Source organism: Theropithecus gelada, chromosome 4 (genome assembly GCF_003255815.1).
Source record: "Theropithecus gelada isolate Dixy chromosome 4, Tgel_1.0, whole genome shotgun sequence".
NCBI classification, from domain to species: Eukaryota; Metazoa; Chordata; class Mammalia; order Primates; family Cercopithecidae; genus Theropithecus; species Theropithecus gelada.
In genome coordinates this window covers 28,187,800-28,206,052 of record NC_037671.1, presented here as the reverse complement: position 1 = coordinate 28,206,052, position 18,253 = coordinate 28,187,800, and the positions used below count along the sequence as shown (strand labels likewise).

General features: G+C 43.1%; 1 protein-coding gene and 1 pseudogene across 2 annotated transcripts in view; one reads left to right on the top strand and one right to left on the bottom strand.

The window, feature by feature from the left end:
- Window positions 1-18,253, top strand: part of LOC112622349 (cytidine monophosphate-N-acetylneuraminic acid hydroxylase) — a 354,146-nt gene that overhangs the window by 265,828 nt on the left and 70,065 nt on the right. Inside the window, exons 1-2 of one of the 2 annotated variants that reach the window (XM_025381884.1) lie at window positions 4,821-5,017; window positions 9,451-9,510. In XM_025381884.1, coding sequence (XP_025237669.1) covers window positions 9,500-9,510 — 11 coding nt within the window. In that variant the 5' untranslated portion in view covers window positions 4,821-5,017; window positions 9,451-9,499. Of the gene's footprint in view, window positions 1-4,820; window positions 5,018-9,450; window positions 9,511-18,253 lie in introns of those variants that run through there. The other variant, XM_025381885.1, reaches the window with a different exon arrangement.
- LOC112622351 lies at window positions 16,554-17,442 on the bottom strand (annotated as a pseudogene).

The following is an 18,253-nucleotide window of genomic DNA, read 5'->3' as shown; positions in this document are numbered from 1 at the left end:
TGTGGGTGGTCGCGGGGAGGTGTTGAGGTTAGCAGCACCCACAGGCTTCTCTTCACACAGGATATGCTATGTAGTGAATCGGTGTCAAGACTGGAGGAAGGCAAGAGTTTCCAGAAAACCACCTCAGGCCGTGGTTTGGAGTAGTCTCATTGAAGTTTACAGAATCACAAGTCACAGATATTGTGCACATGTACTCTAGAACTTACAGTATTAAAAAAAGAAAAAAAAGTCACAGATAATTAGGAGGCATTGAAATAGAGACCTGGTTTCTTTTTTTCTTTTTTTTGAGATGGAATCTCACTCTGTCACCCAAGCTGTGCACCCAAGAGTGCAGTGGTGAGATCTCCGCTCAACCTCTGCCTCCCAGGTTCAAGTGATTTTTCTGCCTCAGCCTCTCAAGTAGCTGGGACTATAGGTGCACCCCACCACACCTGGCTAATTTTTGTGTTTTTAGTAGAGACGGGTTTCACCACATTGGCCAGGCTGGTCTCAAACTCCTGACCTCGTAATCTGTCTGCCTCAGCCCTCCCAAGTGCTAGGATTACAGGCGTGAGCCACTGTACTGTGCCCAGCTGACCCCATTTCTATGACTAGTTTAGCCACAAAGTAGACATGTAACCCGAGGAAAGTGACTTAACCTCCTAGGGCCTCAGCTTCCCATATTACACACCCCTGGGTGGGGATGACAGGAAGTGTGGCGGGGTTGAGCTGGATAATATAAGGTTCCTTACTGCTGTAGACATTTATGAGTTAACATTTTTTTATGGATTGCTGCTGCTTTTTTTTTTTTTTTAATGTCAAATTCTTGTGTATATAAGGCCTTGATTCTTTCACGTCCGGGTTGTATGGCCATGAGGTAATTCCGGATGACTTATTCTAGAAGCAATTGTTTAAGTATCCTTTACTTAGCTAAACATATGCAACATAAATTCATCTAATATAACGTATGTTCTCTCATAACATGCTACTGGCCAGAGTTATTAGATTTTGTTCACACCCTAGATCCTGCTGTATTTTATAGCACTTCAGAATAACAATCATTTGTTAAAAACCCTTCGACCCACCTTTGCTGTTCCTGTAAATACACCTGTCCTTTACAAGCATCTGGCTCTTTCTATCATTCTTCCTCCAGAAATCATAGTATTATAGATTTGGAAAATGCTAAGCCTTCATTTTCTTGTTATAGACTGGCTTAGGTGTCCCTCTTGATTATTCTTAATGCATTCAGTGTATTAATTCGTTTCTTCATTCATTAAAAATATGCCCCATGCCAGGTGTTGGGGACATTGCAATGAACAAGACAGGCATGGTCCCTGCTCTCATTCAGTCATGTCTAGGGGTAAAGATAAACATTGGATAAGTAATAATTGGGGTGCTGACTGTTACGAAGAACTACAGTGCTATACAAGTTGCAGGATCATATTGGGCTTTAACCAATTCCTTGGGAATTAGATTTCTAGATGAAGTGGCATTTAAGTTGAAATCTGAGTAGTGAGTAGGAGTTAGCCAGGCAAAGATGAGGAGGGGGGAACCACCCCAAGCTGAGAGAACAGCTGAAATGAGAAAGTCCATGGAATATTTTTGTTTTACTATAAGAAGGTCACACTGGCCAGAATAGAGAAAGGGCTGGGGAGGGTGATTTGACCTGAGGCCATAGAGGTAAGCACAAATCAGACCAGGATGCTTATGGCAGGCCATACTAAGGATTTTGAACTTTATCCTCATGGAAGTTGGAAATCGTTAAGAGTTTAAAGAGAAATATGATCAAATCTGATATTTTAAATAAAGCTTGTTTGGCTGTGATGTGGCAAGTGGGCTGGAGGCAGGGTGGTGAGAAGAGACACAGGAAGTTCAGTTGGGACATTCCTGCCGTGGTTCAGATGAGAGCTATGTGGGCTTGGACTAGGGCAGTGCGTCTCCTTCAAGGGGAAAGGGTTTGGTGTGTTGTGGAATTTGGGGAATGAGGGAGGAAGAAGGGTCAAGAATGGTTTCATGAAGCCCAAGGGGAGAGTGTTTTTAAAAGGAGGACTTCATCAACTGTGCCAGACGGAGCTGAGATGTCCAGGAAGGGGCTGACTACACTAGAATGCATTATTTGAATATCATGATGGGAAAGATTTTTTTTTTGAGACAGACTTTTGCTCTGTTGCCCACACTGGAGTGCAGTGGCGTGATCTCGGCTCACTGCAATGTCTACCTCCCGGGTTCAAGTGGTTCTCCTGCCTCAGCCTCCCGAGTAGCTGGGACTACAGGCATGCACCACCATGCCTGGCTAATTTCTTGTATTTTTAGTAGAGATGGGGTTTCACCATGTTGGCCAGCCTGGTCTTGAACTCCTGGCCTCAAGTGATCGCCCACCTTGGTCTCCCAAAGTGCTGGGATTACAGGTGTGAGCCACCACACCCACCCAGGAAGATATTTTTGACTTCAGGAAGAATACTTTTGGTGCAATGATGAGGGTGAAATCCATACTGTGTGGCTTAAGGAGTGAATGGAAGGAAGAGGAGGAGAGAGAGGGAGAGAGAATACACCTCTTTCCAGAAGTTTGGCTCTGAAAGTAAAGAGAAGGGGTTAATACTAGAGGGTAATATTGAAAGAATTGTAGTTTTATAGGTGTTTTTCTGTGTATGTGTGTGGTTTTTTTTTTTTTTGTTTTTTTGTTTTTTTTGAGGCAGAGTCTCACTCCGTCACCAGGCTGGAGTACAGTGGCATGATCTTGGCTCACTGCAGCCTCCGCCTCCTGGGTTCAAGCAATTCTCCTGCCTCAGCCTCCCTAGTAGCTGGGACTACAGGTGCACGCCGCCACGCCTGGCTAATTTTTTTGTATTTTTAGTAGAGATGAGATTTCACCATGTTGGCCAAGATGGTCTTGATCTCCTAACCTTGTGATCCACCCACCTGGGCCTCCCAAAGTGCTGGGATTACAGGAGTGAGCCACCACGCCCAGCCAGTTTTACAGTTTTTAAAATGGGAGAAGCTTGCACATATTTAGATGCTAAAGGAAGGAACAGATAGGAAAGACTTAAGAATCAGGAGAGGAAGAGACAATAGCTTAAGGTTTCCAAGACTATGGGGTAGGGGAGAATGCTTAGAACCAAGATGGAGGAATTGGTCACTTGTCACATTTGCTGACATTTTACTGACATTTTCTGGCTGGATGTCTGTCTCCTCACTGGGCTGTAACCTCCTGAAGGTGAAGGCTGAAATCGTATTTGATTTTATACCCTAGCACTTACTGTAGGACTTAGCACAATAACGTGCCCTCTGAGTGTTTGGCTGGGCTGATGTGTCACTTGTGGTAGGAAGGTCTCCACAGATGTGTTCCCTTAAGGATATAGACGGAAGGCCTTGAAAGCTTAGGAAGCTGGGGATTGACTTGAGGTAGGGCTTCTTGGATAGATTTTTTAAATGAGAACTATGGAATGGCAAAGTTGTCTGGCCTGTTAGGCTAGTAACTTCGGCTGTTTATGCCTGATCCAAAGGCCTAGGCTAAAATGAGTCATGGTAGAGATAAAGAGCAACCTACAACATGCAAGTCAAGAACTACCACAATGAATTCCCTCCTTCTTGGCTATCTCCTCGGTCTAGAAAGAAAGATGAACCCCACAGCAGCACTCCACAAGAAGAGAAACAGTGCTCACTCATTTGAGTCCACTTCTCTTCAGATCTGATGCAACTTATCTGCACAGGCCATGAATGGAACAATGAAAAGATGACCTGTAATCTTTCCCCATTCAGTTGCTGTTAAATTTAGCACAGACATAAAAATTAAGAAATTCAGTGAAACAATTATGTTGCATTTGTATTTTTCTCCTGCACTGCCATTAATATTGGTTGGTAAAAATTATTCCATACTTATTTCCAGGAAATTTGAAAAGACTTAAAACTGCCTGATACTTTGGTGATATTCTTCCAGGAATGAGAAAATGAGACAGAAATGGCCTTTGGATGTTTTCAGGAAGGCAAAATGGCAAAGGAAAACTGGATTAAAAGGTGTTACAAAAGCAAACTAGTTAATACTTCCAAGAAATGAATATGCTAAGATTTTGTTTGCTAATCAACATTTATTAAACATTTACTGTGTGCCACTGATCTAGGCTCTTGGCCTGATATGAGCAACAAAAAGAAGGTAGTACAGTGCTTGACTTCCAAAATCTAGTGCCGTCCTAGAATGAATTCAGGTTTCACTAAGGCTACTTAGGGAGGAAGTTCTCTATGTTCTAGCAATTAATGCAGGCACCCACATAAAGACTCAGTGGTGAATGGGTGGGAAGAATGATTTTTATTCATCAGCACAATATCTTAAAAATCCCAGGGTAGCCTTCTTTGATAAAAGACAGTACATGACTTGAAAGGCTTAAGAGGGGTCCTCTACTGCCCATTCTGGATTTCTGTTTTGAGACTTGGATGTTCTAAAGTGCTTGCAGAGGAGATTCTGAGGCCCACCAGTAGCCTAAAAAACTCCAGGCCTGCTCCCCTCACTGCCCCCACTCCTGGGTGGAACACAGAAGTAGAAGATGCTATTCAGCTCAGTGACCCTGCCCACGATGCACTTGACCCTGTGAATGCCTGTGGCCGTTCAGGTTAGTTCGTCTTCCTTCCTCTCCCACACCATGGAGATACAGGAAGAGAAGGAGGATAAGTGTTTTTTGTGTTTTTCTCTAGTGCTGACATTAGAACCTGAGGCTCCAGCCTTGCACGAGGCCCGATGGGCTGAGGTTTCTATGCTGGGTTTTTCGAGATCTCTTCGGACCCTCCCAGCAAATTCCTCTTTTGACTCGAGGTGGTTTTGGAAACAAATGAGTAAGACAGACATAGTCTCTGTAATAAGAGAAGAATGGTGAGTCAAGGATGCCTGGAAAACAGCAATAGCTAAGGTCAGGCAGAAGAAAAGGAAAAAAAAAAAAAAAAAAAGACAAAGCAAAAAGAGCTCTGGAGACACAGGAGAATCTGGAGAGCTGAAAGCTTCAAGAACGAGGTAGCCACAGTCCTGAGTGTGATAAGGTGCACCAATAAGGTAAGGGCTGACACGGCTTTTTGGGATTCACTGTGTGGAGGTCACTGGTGGCCTTTGTGACCTCCTGGATTGTCATAGAGGAATAAAGTTAAGAAGTGGAGAGGAGGAATAAGGGAAACAAAGAAACTTGGCAGATGAATAAAAAGAGGATAATTGCTAGAAGAGCAATTATCTCAGGTAGATTTCTATTAGGATGCTGTTTCAAGGTCTAGAAAAAAGGTGTGCTGTGTGGGTGAGAGTATCTAAAACCTTTACCAGAGAAGGCTGGAGGGCCTCTTTGGGAGATGAAGCTCTCTGTTAGCTGGAGATTCACCAAAGACTCTGAGGCTGAGAGGACCAGTATACTGTGGAACTGATTTCTGAGACCACAGTTGGAAATTGTGTGTTCAGAGTCCTTACAAGTCTGAAAAGGCCTTTATTTTACAGCCACACTTGAATTACCATTTGGCCGTAGAATTCTCCTTCAGAATTCTGTAAACATCACCCCATTGGGTCTCCTGGCACTTCATTTCCAAATGATACGGCAATGTCCACTGGTTTATTTGCCCTTGGTGGACACCTGATTTTGGTGAAGGGGTTGGGATGTCTTTTGTTGGGAGAAGTGAGTGTGAGGAGGGTGGGGGAGTGGTCTGGAAGTTTGTAGGATTTCTTGTAGGATTCTTTTCTGTCATTTATAAATTTCATCAGATTATCTGTAATATGACTTTTTTCAGTATTCCTGCCCAACAATCCTTAGATTCTTTAAATATGAAATCTAGATTTTCTTCTATTGAGAAAAATGTTAATTTATTCTTGATCATTCCTTCATTTGTTTTCTGGAATTTCTGTTAGGTAGAAGTTATATATTATTCTTCCTGTTTCTTAATTTTCTTTCATAACTTCTCTTTTAGGAGATTCTTAAATTGGTTATCTGTTTCACAGATGCCAGGTTTGGTTTTTGGCATATGATTCTGCTACTTAAGGCCTCCACTGTTTTTTTGTTTTGGCGCCCATGATTTTATTGGAAAAATCCTTTTGTTCTCTCATTACCCCTTTTCATTTATGTGACACCTTTCTGAAAATTACCCCTCCCTTTGAGATTTAAATAAAATGTCTGGCTCTTCATCCCATTCTTGATGGGAAACTTAATGCCTCCCCTAACTTGTGTTTTTTATTTTTTTTTTCTTTTCAATTCCAAGATGTTTTGTACTTGGCCCCCACCTAGGTCCAATTTTCTTTGTCCTCGATTTCTTAATTGTACCTCTTCTTATAGTCTGTTCTTTTTTTTTTTTTTTTTTTTTGTTGAGACGGAGTCTTGCTCTGTCGCCCAGGCTGGAGTGCTGTGGCTGGATCTCAGCTCACTGCAAGCTCTGCCTCCCGGGTTTACGCCATTCTCCTGCCTCAGCCTCCCAAGCAGCTGGGACTACAGGCGCCGCCACCTCGCCTGGCTAGTTTTTTGTATTTTTTTAGTAGAGACAGGGTTTCACTGTGTTCGCCAGGATGGTCTCGATCTCCTGACCTTGTGATCCGCCCGTCTTGGCCTCCCAAAGTGCTGGGATTACAGGCTTGAGCCACCGCGCCCGGCCTTATAGTCTGTTCTTATAGTTTGTCCTGGTGCAGACATAGAACACACCTTTTTCCTTTGTGTTCCCCAGATGGCATTCTTCAGCACACTTTGCTAAAAGTCTGAGGTAGTGAAAAGGGTGGCGTCACTGCTCTCCAGAGAGCATTCATGTGTTTTAAAAAGTCCTCCACCTGCCCCATTACCAGGGATTTGTCACCTATCACCTTACTAACAGGGCTCCTCTGCTGCTCTGTTGAAAGGAAGAGTCATTAATGGATGCTAGCGGGGCTTAATACCTAGGTGATGGGAAGGTCTGTGCAGCAACCTGCCATGGCACATGTTTACCTATGTAACAAACCTGCACATCCTGCACATGTACCCCTGAACTTAAAAGTTGGAAATCAAAAAAGAGAAAGGGGCCTCTGTTCTCTGCCTTTCTTGTCTTCCTGTTTTCAGACAGAACTCCCTTTACCTGAATTCTAAAGTTCTCTTTGTTTCTATCTGATATTTAAGTCAAAAAGATGTTACCACACCTGTTCTCTCCTTCAGAGAATTCAGGTTCCTGCTCTTATAATCCCTTTTTATGCCTTGATGCATTAAATTTCTTTTTTTTTTTTTTTTTTGTTTTTGAGACGGAGTCTTGCTCTGTCGCCCAGGCTGGAGTGCAGTGGCGCAATCTCGGCTCACTGCAAGCTCCGCCTCCCGGGTTCACGCCATTCTCCTGCCTCAGCCTCCCGAGTAGCTGGGACTACGGGCGCCCGCCACTGCGCCCGGCTAATTTTTTCTATTTTTAGTAGAGACGGGGTTTCACCATGGTCTCGATCTCCTGACCTTGTGATCCACCCGCCTCGGCCTCCCAAAGTGCTGGGATTACAGGCGTGAGCCACCGCGCCCGGCCCATTAAATTTCTTTCTCTGAAAATTCTTCCTTGTTTTCTTTACTAAATCTATCTTGTGGAAAGGTATCTTTGCCCTAATTGTTCAGTTTGTGATTATTTCTGGCAGCTAATTTTCCCCATGTGTCTAATGTTTCTTGTATAAGAGAAAATAGATGGCTTTTATTTCTAATCAGAGGTCTATTTTGCTCAACATTGGCAACTCCTGTGGGTTCCCTAAGCAATTGTACATGTCAGGGTTCAGTTCTTTCTGGTGGTTTCCTGCTTTCTTTTCCTATGTGAGACTTATGTAGAATTTATTTAACATGCAATAAATATGCACCCTCCAGCAATAAAATATGCACATAACATGAAATATGTTTACAATATGGAAAATCCCACAATCATAATGGTAGGAGAAAGGCCAGATACAAAAAAGCATATGATTCCATTTATACAAAATTTAAGAGTAGGTATAACCAGTCTATGGTGATACAGATTAGAGGAGTGGCTATCAATCGAGTGGATGTTGACTGGGAAGGAGTTAGCTGGAGTCCTAGAAATGTTCTATATCTTGATGTGGGAGGTAGTTACATGAATGTATACCTGTGTAAAAAAGTCATAGAGCTATACATTCAAGATTAGTGCATGTTACTGTATGTAAGTTATACCTCGCTTTAAAAAATGTCATGTGATGTCGTCTAGAACTAGGGAAGGAAGAATTTGAGAGACCTTCTTGATTTGGAGAGGAAAAGAATACTTTTGAGGGCAGGTGTTACTTAGAAGAATTGCTTCACGTAGCAGTCTTTCCTTCCTTTATCCTACTACCAGACATTTCTCCAACTAGAATAGATGTGGTTACAACTGTCCTCTTGCTCTTTCCTGAGAATTTGTTCAGTTGTTTCCTACACAGCATTTTAAACGTTGTGGCAAATACAAGGTCAAAGTCACGTTGCCAGTGCTTCGGAAACTTACAGTCTAGTTGGAGAGACGAGACTAACATGAAAGAGAATTTAGTGTTGGTGTCTTTTTTTTTTTTTTTTTTTAAGCACAGATTTTGAGGCACAGAATTCTCCAGGGATTCAGGAGAGAGTGCACTTAGTGGGAAAAGGAGGAATTGATTTTAATGAAATGGGGAGAACTTAAGGTGAGTTTTTGAAAATACATAGGCAGGCACAATGCCAGCTAGTTCTTCACTGTATTGTGTTTGTTGAAAGAACCACAGAACACCTGCTTGCTAGAGCTGAAACAGTGACTGAACAAGACAGGATGTTTATCAAACTGGGGAAAATAAACCAAGAGGCATACAGATGTCTCAAGAGATTTAGACTTGGGCCACTAGTCTGAGCCCTCAGGGTTGAGAAGACAGAAGTACAGTCAGGGGAGGGTAGGGATCAGGAAGGAACAGAGGCCAGACCTAAACTGTACGCGCCAGTGGGAAATACTATACAGAGGTCTTTTCTTTTATAATAAAGCAATTCTTATTATATTACAAAGAAAACCAAAATCCGTTTTTGTGACAGGATGACTCACAGAAGGATACATAAAATTAGGAAGTAATATATTAAGTTATCCTTAATATTTTCTCCTCATACACCACATTCATGTGTCTGCAAAACATACATGTGCATTCAGGCACACATATGTATGAACACACATACACACGCACACACACTTCATACTCCTGTGCTGGTGGGGAATTCGGAGTTTATCTAAAGTGCACCATCCACTTGCTAGGCTCTATGGGTGGAGCTGGAAGGGTAATAGAAAGGTTGGCAGATATATGAAGACAACTGAAATTCATATCAGCAGGCCGAGGGTTCATGTCACCAGAAGTCTGACTCGCCTGCTGTGCTCTTGCCTGCTGTGCTCTCGTAATTGCTTTTGGAAAGGTTTTCTGGCTACAATAAAATCTGATTAAATTTGTTACCAAGCAAATTGAATTGTTCAGGCTGCAGCCTTTCTAGAAGTTTTAAACATTATTTAAAAGAATATTTCAACCTCACTCCATTTCAGCTATCTCTGAGGAGCTGCTCTTGTGCTGTTTGGCCCCTGCCTACTCGGAATGGAACAAAGGTATGGTGTGCATTGGTTTTCTACTGAATTTAGGATATTTATTTTTGATGGTTTGTCTTTTCATCTTCTGTGACTAGGTATAAGAATTGAGAGTTCTTGCTGGGGGATGGGGAAGGATTTATGATGTTAAAACAATTTTCGAATATATAGTATTTGCTATCTTCGGAACACCTGATTTACAATTCACCCAGTTACTTGGGTATAGAACTTGCTTGTATCGCACCCTGCTTGCCCTTTATATTCTATCTACTTGAGCCCTCTTTGCAACCCTGTCCACTTTACCCAACACCCTTATCAGCAGCACTGCCTTTTCTGTATACTTCCCTTATTTTTTTCTCTGGCCGCCAGCAGATCTTGTTTTTGGAGCTTTCCTTCTGTCAAGACATTACTTACTGCTTTGCTCAGGTCTCAGAAAGCTTTGGGATCCAGAGAGATACTAAAGGATTGGGGCTGAAAAGGCATGGAGACTCAGGGTTTGAACTTGAGGGGTGCTATGGACTAAATGGTACACTGAATTCACGGATCAAAAGTTCAGTCAGTCTTAAAGCTCCAATCAATACAGTGTTGACTACTTCATGGGGTAAGTAAGATTTTTGTGGGCTGGTTAGAACTTACTTGCCATTTGCAACTTGTTTTTATGGGAAAATATCAAGTGCAGTATAAAATAAACATTTAGACCACTACCTGGTCATAAAGGGGGGGGGGGTGCTTTCTGTAGTACATTTAATTAAACACATACTATTATAACACTTTGCTAAGTTCTAGTTCTCAAGTAAATATAAAGCCGTTCTAAAGATATTTTAGGAATGGTGACATGTTTAAATCTCAGGTTTATAAAAAGTTTTGTAAGAATGGCTGTCGTGGGCCATTAGTTTCAATGCTGATTTATTCTCTCAACAAATATTTGTTGAAATCCTCATGCGTGCTAGGCTGTGGGGTTGCAACAGAACCCTAACACAAACATGGTTCCTTCCCCTGCATGGCTTACAGTTTTCTGGGGGACACAGATATTAATCAACCAACCTCATAATTAAAAATGAAATTATTGGCCAGGCGTGGTGGCTCACGCCTGTAATCCCAGCACTTTGGGAGGCCGAGGCGGGTGGATCATGAGGTCAGGAGATTGAGACCATCCTGGCTAACATGGTGAAACCCCGTCTCTACTAAAAATTTAAAAACATATATATATATATATGTATAGCCAGGCATGGTGGCGGGCACCTGTAGTCCCAGCTACTTGGCAGGCTGAGGCAGGAGAATGGCGTGAACCTGGGAGGCGGAGGTGGCAGTGAGCTGACACTGCGCCACTGCACTCCAGCCTGGGGGACAGAGTGAGACTCCATCTCAAAAAAAAAAAAAGACAAAAAAAGAAATGATTAGTTTGATAAGTGATGTGAAAGAAAAAGACATAGTGCTGTGAGGCTGTATCACAGTAGGATTTGACCTTATATGGAGAGTCAGGGAATTCCCAGTGGGGCTACTGATTGAACTGAGACCTAAAGTATAAGGTATTGGGGGAACCTGCCCCCAATATTTCAACATAGTTTCTTTCTATTTTCCATAAGCATTAGCTGGCTGAGAAATAAAGAGACAGTACAAACAGAGGAATTTTACAGCTGGGCCGCCAGGGGTGACATCACATATTGGTAGGACTGTGATGCCCACCTGAGTCTCAGACCAGCAAGTTTTTATGGAGGGTTTCAAAAGGGGAGGGAGTGTAAGAACAGAGAGTAGGTACACAGATCACAGGCTTCAAAGAGCAAAAAGCAGAACCACTGATAAGGGTCCAACAAAGATCAAGTGCTTCTGAGGGGAACAGGGCAAAGGGCAAAAACAGAACCACTGATAAGGGTCCAATAAAGATCACAGGGCAAAGGACAAGAGCAGAACCACTGATAAGGATCTATGTTCAGTAGTATTGTCTTGATAAACATCTTAAACAACAGAAAACAGGGTTTGAGAGCAGAGAAGTGGTCTGATCACAAATTTACCAGGGAGGAATTTTCCCAACCCTAGTAAGCCTGAGGGTTCTGCAGGAGACCAGGACGTATTTCAGTCTTTATCTCAACTGCACAAGACAGACATTCCCAGAGCGGCTGTTTATAGACTTCCCGCCAGGAACACATTATTTTCCCAGGGTATTAATATTAATATTCCTTGCTAGGAAAATAATTTAGCAATATCTTTCCAACTTGCACGTTTGTTTATAGGCTCTCTGCAAGAAGAAAAATATGGCTCTTTTTGCCTGACCCCACAGGCAGTCAGACCTTATGGTTGTCTTCCCTTATTCCATAGAAATCGCTATTATTTATTATTCTGTTCTTTTTAAAGGTACATTGATTTCATATTGTTCAAACACACGTCAATTTGTACAGTTAACACAATTATTACAGAGGTCCTGAGGTGACGTACATCCTCAGCTTACGAAGATAACAGGATTAAGAGATTAAAGTAAAGATAGGCATAAGAAATTATAAAAGTATTATTTGGGAACTGATAAATGTTCATAAATCTTCATAATTTATGTTCCTGTGCTGCAGCTCCAGCCGGTCCCTCCGTTTAGGGTCCCTGACTTCCCATAACAATAAGGAGAGTTAAATCTGTGAGGAAGGGATCAAAAGAGAATATTCTGAGTATAGGGTTGTACACTGAGGAAATGAAAGAAGGCCAGATGTCATTAGGAGGAAGAACATAGTACAAAATAAGCTGGAAGAAGTACATAGGGGTCATTATATATGTATCACCTCCTAGGCATGTTAGGAATTTTGCTCTTTCTCCTAGGAACAGTGACAGGAGACAAGTGAAAAAAAAGGTTGATAGGGTGGAATTATTTTAAATTTCCATTTAATCTATGTTATTCTGCCTCATTCTTCATGATGTGATTATTAAGCATTGCGTGCCTGTGTTAAAACATCTCATATACCCCACAGTTACACACATCTATGTACTCACAAAAATTTAAAATTAAGTAACTATGTTATTCTTGGTCATCGTGGAAAGAACAAATTAGAAAAAGAGTGAATTTAGGGTGACCAGTTAAGGATCTATGGCAGTGGCTCAGAGGGCTATGGGAATGGCTTAGATTAGGGTGACAGGGAGGATGGTCCTGAGAGAGATTTAAGAGGTAAGATTAATGGATTTGACTTAGCTATAGGGCAGGGAGAGAAAGGGAGTTGTTGAAGATAACAGGTTGTCATGAAGTACATTTGTTGGATGAGAATGAGTGAGATGCACTGAGCTGAATTTTGGATATGCTAAGTTTCAGGTGTCTTTAAGACATCCAAATACATATGTACAAAAGGTAGTTAGCTATACAGATACAACTTTGTGGCTCAAGGTCTACTCATATATGTGTTTGAGAGTCATTTGTGCTCAGGAGATAATTGAAGCCAAGAGTATGGAGGAGACTCTCTAGGGAAAAACTGTCAAATGAAGAGGTTGTAGAACTGAGCCTTGAGGAGCTACAATATTTAATGGCCAGATAGAGGAAGGATCCATCTACAAAGCAAACAAAAAAGGACTGAAAATGTAGGAAGAAAACTAGTAAGCTATTAGGTGTGCTGAAACAACAACCACAAAAAGTATACCTGGCTATAAACGAAGGGAGAAAGACAACTAGCTGGAGGGTCTTTGGGGTTGAAATGCTTAAAAAGAAAAGAAAAGAAAAGAAAAAAGACAGAGAGAAAAAAAAGGTTTGGACGGTTTAAAAAAGCAATATAATGTAGATTCCTTCTACATACCATTCATGAAATGACAATATTATAAGGATAGCTGGCAAATCAGTGGTTGCCAGAGGGTATGAACAGTGGGGATGTGACTATAAAGGGTAGTCCTTGGGAGCTTCACTGAGGAAGTTTCTTGGTGGTGATAGAAGAGTTATATGTCATTTTGTTTGTTTTTTGAGATGGAGTCTCACTTTGTCAGCCAGGCTGCAGTGCAGTGGTGCAATCACAGTTCACTGCAACTTTGAAATCTGGGCCTTAAATGATCCTCCTCCCTAAGCCACCCAAGCTGTAGCTGGTACTACAGGTGTGTGCCACCACATCCCACAAGAATTATGTATCATTTTATTCTTCACATTCCTGTCAGACACTTTACAAAACAAATGGATCCAGTAGGGAACAAACACAATCATTATGCTGACTGTAGTGAATACAGAGGGAAAGAAAAAAGGTTCGCCTTAAAGTATTTGAAACCCACTGACTGTATGAAAATGCTACTTCCAGGCACCTGGGCTGTGACTCAGATGCTGATATTAACACAACAGAAAGGTCTCAATTTAGTGACTGTCCCACATGCTCCAGCCTTCCTGATGTTATCTCTCTGTATTTTTGAAATGACAGAGTCTGAACATCATGGACAATGATTGAGGAGGAGGATCAGAGAGCCCAGCCAGACAAAGTTAGAACAGACTCGGGTCTTGCAGGCTATGCCTGGTGAGATCTGAGTTCTTGAGAAATGTGTCACATTCAGGAGCCTGCCTTCACTTTTTCTGCTGCTTATTTTGTAATGGAAGAAACAGACCACCACTGTGTGAGAGGCGTCCTTCCTGGCTTCCCTCCTCACAGCTGTGTTTCAAAGGGGAAGAGGTCTGTGAAGGTCAAGCACAGGCACAGCCAGAGCCCACAGAGTCCACTGGGACCAGCATGGGGACAGTCAGAGTCTGTGGTCCTCCTGCCTACTGCATGCCCTACACTATCTTGTGGGGGTTGGGGTGAGGTAGCTGCCGTGGGGAGGAGCACTGTGACTGAAGGAAATGTCTTTTCTCAGCTGTGGTCATGCCTAACCTCTGTCTCAAACCCAACTCTGCCTTTCCCTTGGAGTGTCCAGAAAAGACAGCAGGAGCCAAATGACAAGCCAAAGTTAGTGTGACATTTCCATGGAGTAGGGGTTGCAAAATTCCCATTGAAAAGAGGAGAAATAAAGGCCATGGAAAGAAACTCCAGGGAAATGACAGGCCTCATTCACAGACTATGTCCAGAATAAAGGAGCCCCAGGGTCAAGGATCAACAGTAGGCCTGTTGGAAACTAGGGTCCCACTGGAGTCAGGAAAACAAAACAACAACAACATAAAAAAACAGTAGGCCTGTTGAAACTAGGGTCCCCTTGGAGTCAGGAAATAAAAAATTCAAGTCATTCACAAAAGTCTTGAAAGGCATGACAGTTTCTAACAGTTGCTAGAAATGGTACCAACTCTGGGTTCTTGGGCTGTTAATGCACAGAAATTGGCATGAGGCTGAAAGTTTCCCCAGACAAGTCTTTATTGGAACTTATCTTATACCTGGACATGAGAGGCAGCACAAGAGAGAAAGAGAATTCCCTGACTGAAGCCAGTAGGGCTTTTTTTTTTTTTTTTAAATTAGGCAAAGCGTGGGAATTGACTTCAGGGGTAGGGTAGGCAGGATGGGCTGGGCAAGTGTGAAGGGTAACCAGTCAGCATATCTGGTTACAGTGGTTATCTTCAATAATGGGCAACCTGGTGATCTGGCTGGCTGTAACAACAGTGTAAATCAGTGGCTCAACATTCCTTACCTATGTGGGATACTCAAAAACCTTGGTTATCTCCTAAGGCCAGTTTCCGGATTTAAGTAAAAGGCATGGTTCAAGTATTATGGCCTGAGTGAGGTAGTACTGTGGGTTTTGTGGTGAGTGGGGATGCATGAAAGAATGATCTAGTCAATATAGGCTGAAGCCAGGCCCCATTCCTACTTGGTCTCAGAAAAAGGCAGTTTTCTTTAGTATCCATTGGCCAAGAAGTCAAAGTTTTGTAAGCTTGCTTGACCAACTATCGCTGCTTCATTGTGATCTCTTCCGCCACTGGGAATGGATTTATTAACTACAGGACTTTGCTTTGTGGGAGAAGATTTAGTGATTCTTTTTTTTTTTTTTGAAACAGTCTCGCTCTGTCATCTAGGCTGGAGTGCAGTGGCGCCATCTTGGCTCACTGCAAGCTCCACCTCCCAGGTTCACACCATTCTCCTGCCTCAGTCTCCCAAGTAGCTGGGACTACAGGTGCCCGCCACCACGCCTGGCTAATTTTTTTGTATTTTTTTTAGTAGAGACGGGGTTTCACCATGTTAGCCAGGATGGTCTCGATCCCCTGACCTCGTGATCCGCCCGCCTTGGCCTCCCAAAGTGCTGAGATTACAGGCGTGAGCCACTGCACCCAGCCAAGATTTAGTAATTCTAAGAAAGGAATTTACTTTTATTTAAAATAGGTTAATAATTAAAACGTCAAAGTGCTACCCAGCCATAGAAGTTTCCTGAAGAAAGAAAACAGTCACTGGCCATATGAGGTGGAGATGGTTTCATCTGAAGCGTGGGAAAAAACAGATAGGCTTGAGCTCTTTCCTGTGGCAGGTATGGGTAAATGTGTCCCCCCCAGGGGCCTGCCCTTGCCCACAGCCCTACAGTGTCCTGCAATGTAAACATTTTCTTTTCCAAGGATCTGGCGGGGTGGACACAAAGTCCAAGGCTCATAACATAGGAAGAAAAGGCGGTGGCCTGGGAGTTCCTAGCAGTCAGGTCCTCCTCATACTCCTTGTATTTCCAGGGTGGGGCACAGTGCTTCACACATAGTAGGAGCTCCAGGAATACTTCTTGAACCAAAGAACAAAGGTAAAGAGAAGAAAGGGAGTTCAGATGGATGAAAGCACATGACCTATTCAAAAAGTAGACCCCCTATGAAGATGCCTGCAGTGATCAGTTTTACCACCAGCCGGCAGCACAGAGAAACATTCTGGCCAGAGCAGCCTCGAGGTTCCTGAACCTCTGCCCCTTTTCTCAGCCTGGGACTGAACTCCCTGTTTTGGAGATCTCTAAACCAGGCATACACCTCATCGTCCCCAAAACAAAACAAAACAAAACAAAAGTGCAGTCTTTTGGCATTTTTAAAATGTGAGTTCCAGTGTAGCTAAAAACTGCCCACCCCTCAGCCTTGCTTAATGTTTTAATTTTAAAAATTTAAATAAATTTTGTTCCTTCGTACTTTACACTTCGGATTTTGGTGCCCGGCAGAAGGACTAGTCTGTCGAGGGAGAAAGACCATGATACAGGTGGTGATTTGGCCGCTGTCCTCTTTGGACTTGAGGTCTACAGTGATCTGGTCGTTGGTGTTGGGGATGAACTTGAAGAATGAACTTGAATGTGCGCGCGGCCCGCCTCCCCCATGTGGCTGACGGAAATGTAACACCAAAGTCCTGGGTGGCACTCAGGAGTCCTCGCTGCAGTGCTGGGGACAGGACCAGTGCAGTAACGCTCTCCAGCAGGCGGACTAGGGGTGAGGCAGCCTGATAGTTGAATTTCCATGGCGGCCCTGGGAATGTTGCAGCTACATAACCTGTTCTTGTGGTCCACGCTGCCCTTGTGGCCTGCCACTCTCACCCATTCCACGTTTTCAGTCACTATGCCCCCTCCTTGCCCAGGCCACCCTCCTACAGACGGTCGCCCTCTACTGCCATGAACAGCCCTACAGTGCCCCATCGCCTTCGGAGAGAATTACCCAGGACACGGCCTTGCTGCCTTCCATCTGATAGGTCACCCCTCTCCCATCGTCCACAGAGTAGTTCTCCACCAGAGACATTCAGATCCGAGAGCTCCATGCCGCTCTCCACTTTCCGCCAGGTGGGACTCTAGGATGCAGTGGTCTTTGTCTCATTTCACCACCACCCTGTCCCTGCTGTCTGATAGGGTTGGGTAGCCCCTTTTCAGGTAACTGAACCAGGTGTTTTCCTCTTGACCTGTGTCCAGGTCAGCAATGACTGCTACTGGGTATCGAATCCTACCTGGCGTCCTCTAGAAGGCAGCCAGGGGATAAGTGTCATTGTCCATGGCCTTGGTCACAGGCGCCAGCACAGGAAGGCCCCGCACACTTATCTGGAGGGAGCGCACAGACTCATTCCATTCCAGGTGGTCAGAGGGCTGGACAGGCATTAGACTGAAGGGCAGGTGGGACCAGCTGGGTCTGGGGCAGGCAGGGCCCAGTGGAGCAGGGAGGCCGACTTCCACCCTTAGCAAGCTTACCTGGACTGAGTTATGTGAGAGTAGTGATGGCTACACAAATTAAACACAGAATAAAATTTCATAGAACTGTATACACACACACAGGCAAATAGATGCCTGTGAAAACTGGTGATGTGAGAATAAAGTCTGTGCTCTAGTTAACAGTATTGTACCAATGTCAATTTCCTGGTTTTGATATTGTAATACAGTAATACGGTTACATAAGAGATCACCACTGGGAAGCTAACTGAAGGGTACAGGGGACTCTGGAGTATTTTTGCAAATTTCTGTGAGTCTGTGATTACTTCCAAACAAGATGTTTTAAAAAGTCAATGAGAGAATGAAAAATATGAAATTTACAATGACTTTTTCTTTAGTATTTTGCCCTTTAAGTGTAATCTAATTATTACAATCATCATTATTATTCATGCATTGTGTACAGGAAGCACTTCTCTTATTAAAATATAACTCAAAACTTCCAGAACTTGTCACTGGAAGGCCCTCATAGAGGAAGTTTGGCTGACTTGAAAGTCAAACCTGTTTGCAGTAGGACCTTCCTTAATTATAGCAGATTATTGCTTGATTATAGTTGATTATAGCTGGTTGCAGGAATGGGCTGCTCTCTCTTGAGAGGTCAAACTTTACTTACAGTTGTACATCAGAAAAAGTGAGGAGTGAATATACTTTGAAAAGGCATATTTAAAACCAGTTTCCCCATTATTTTTATTGTGGAATATAACAT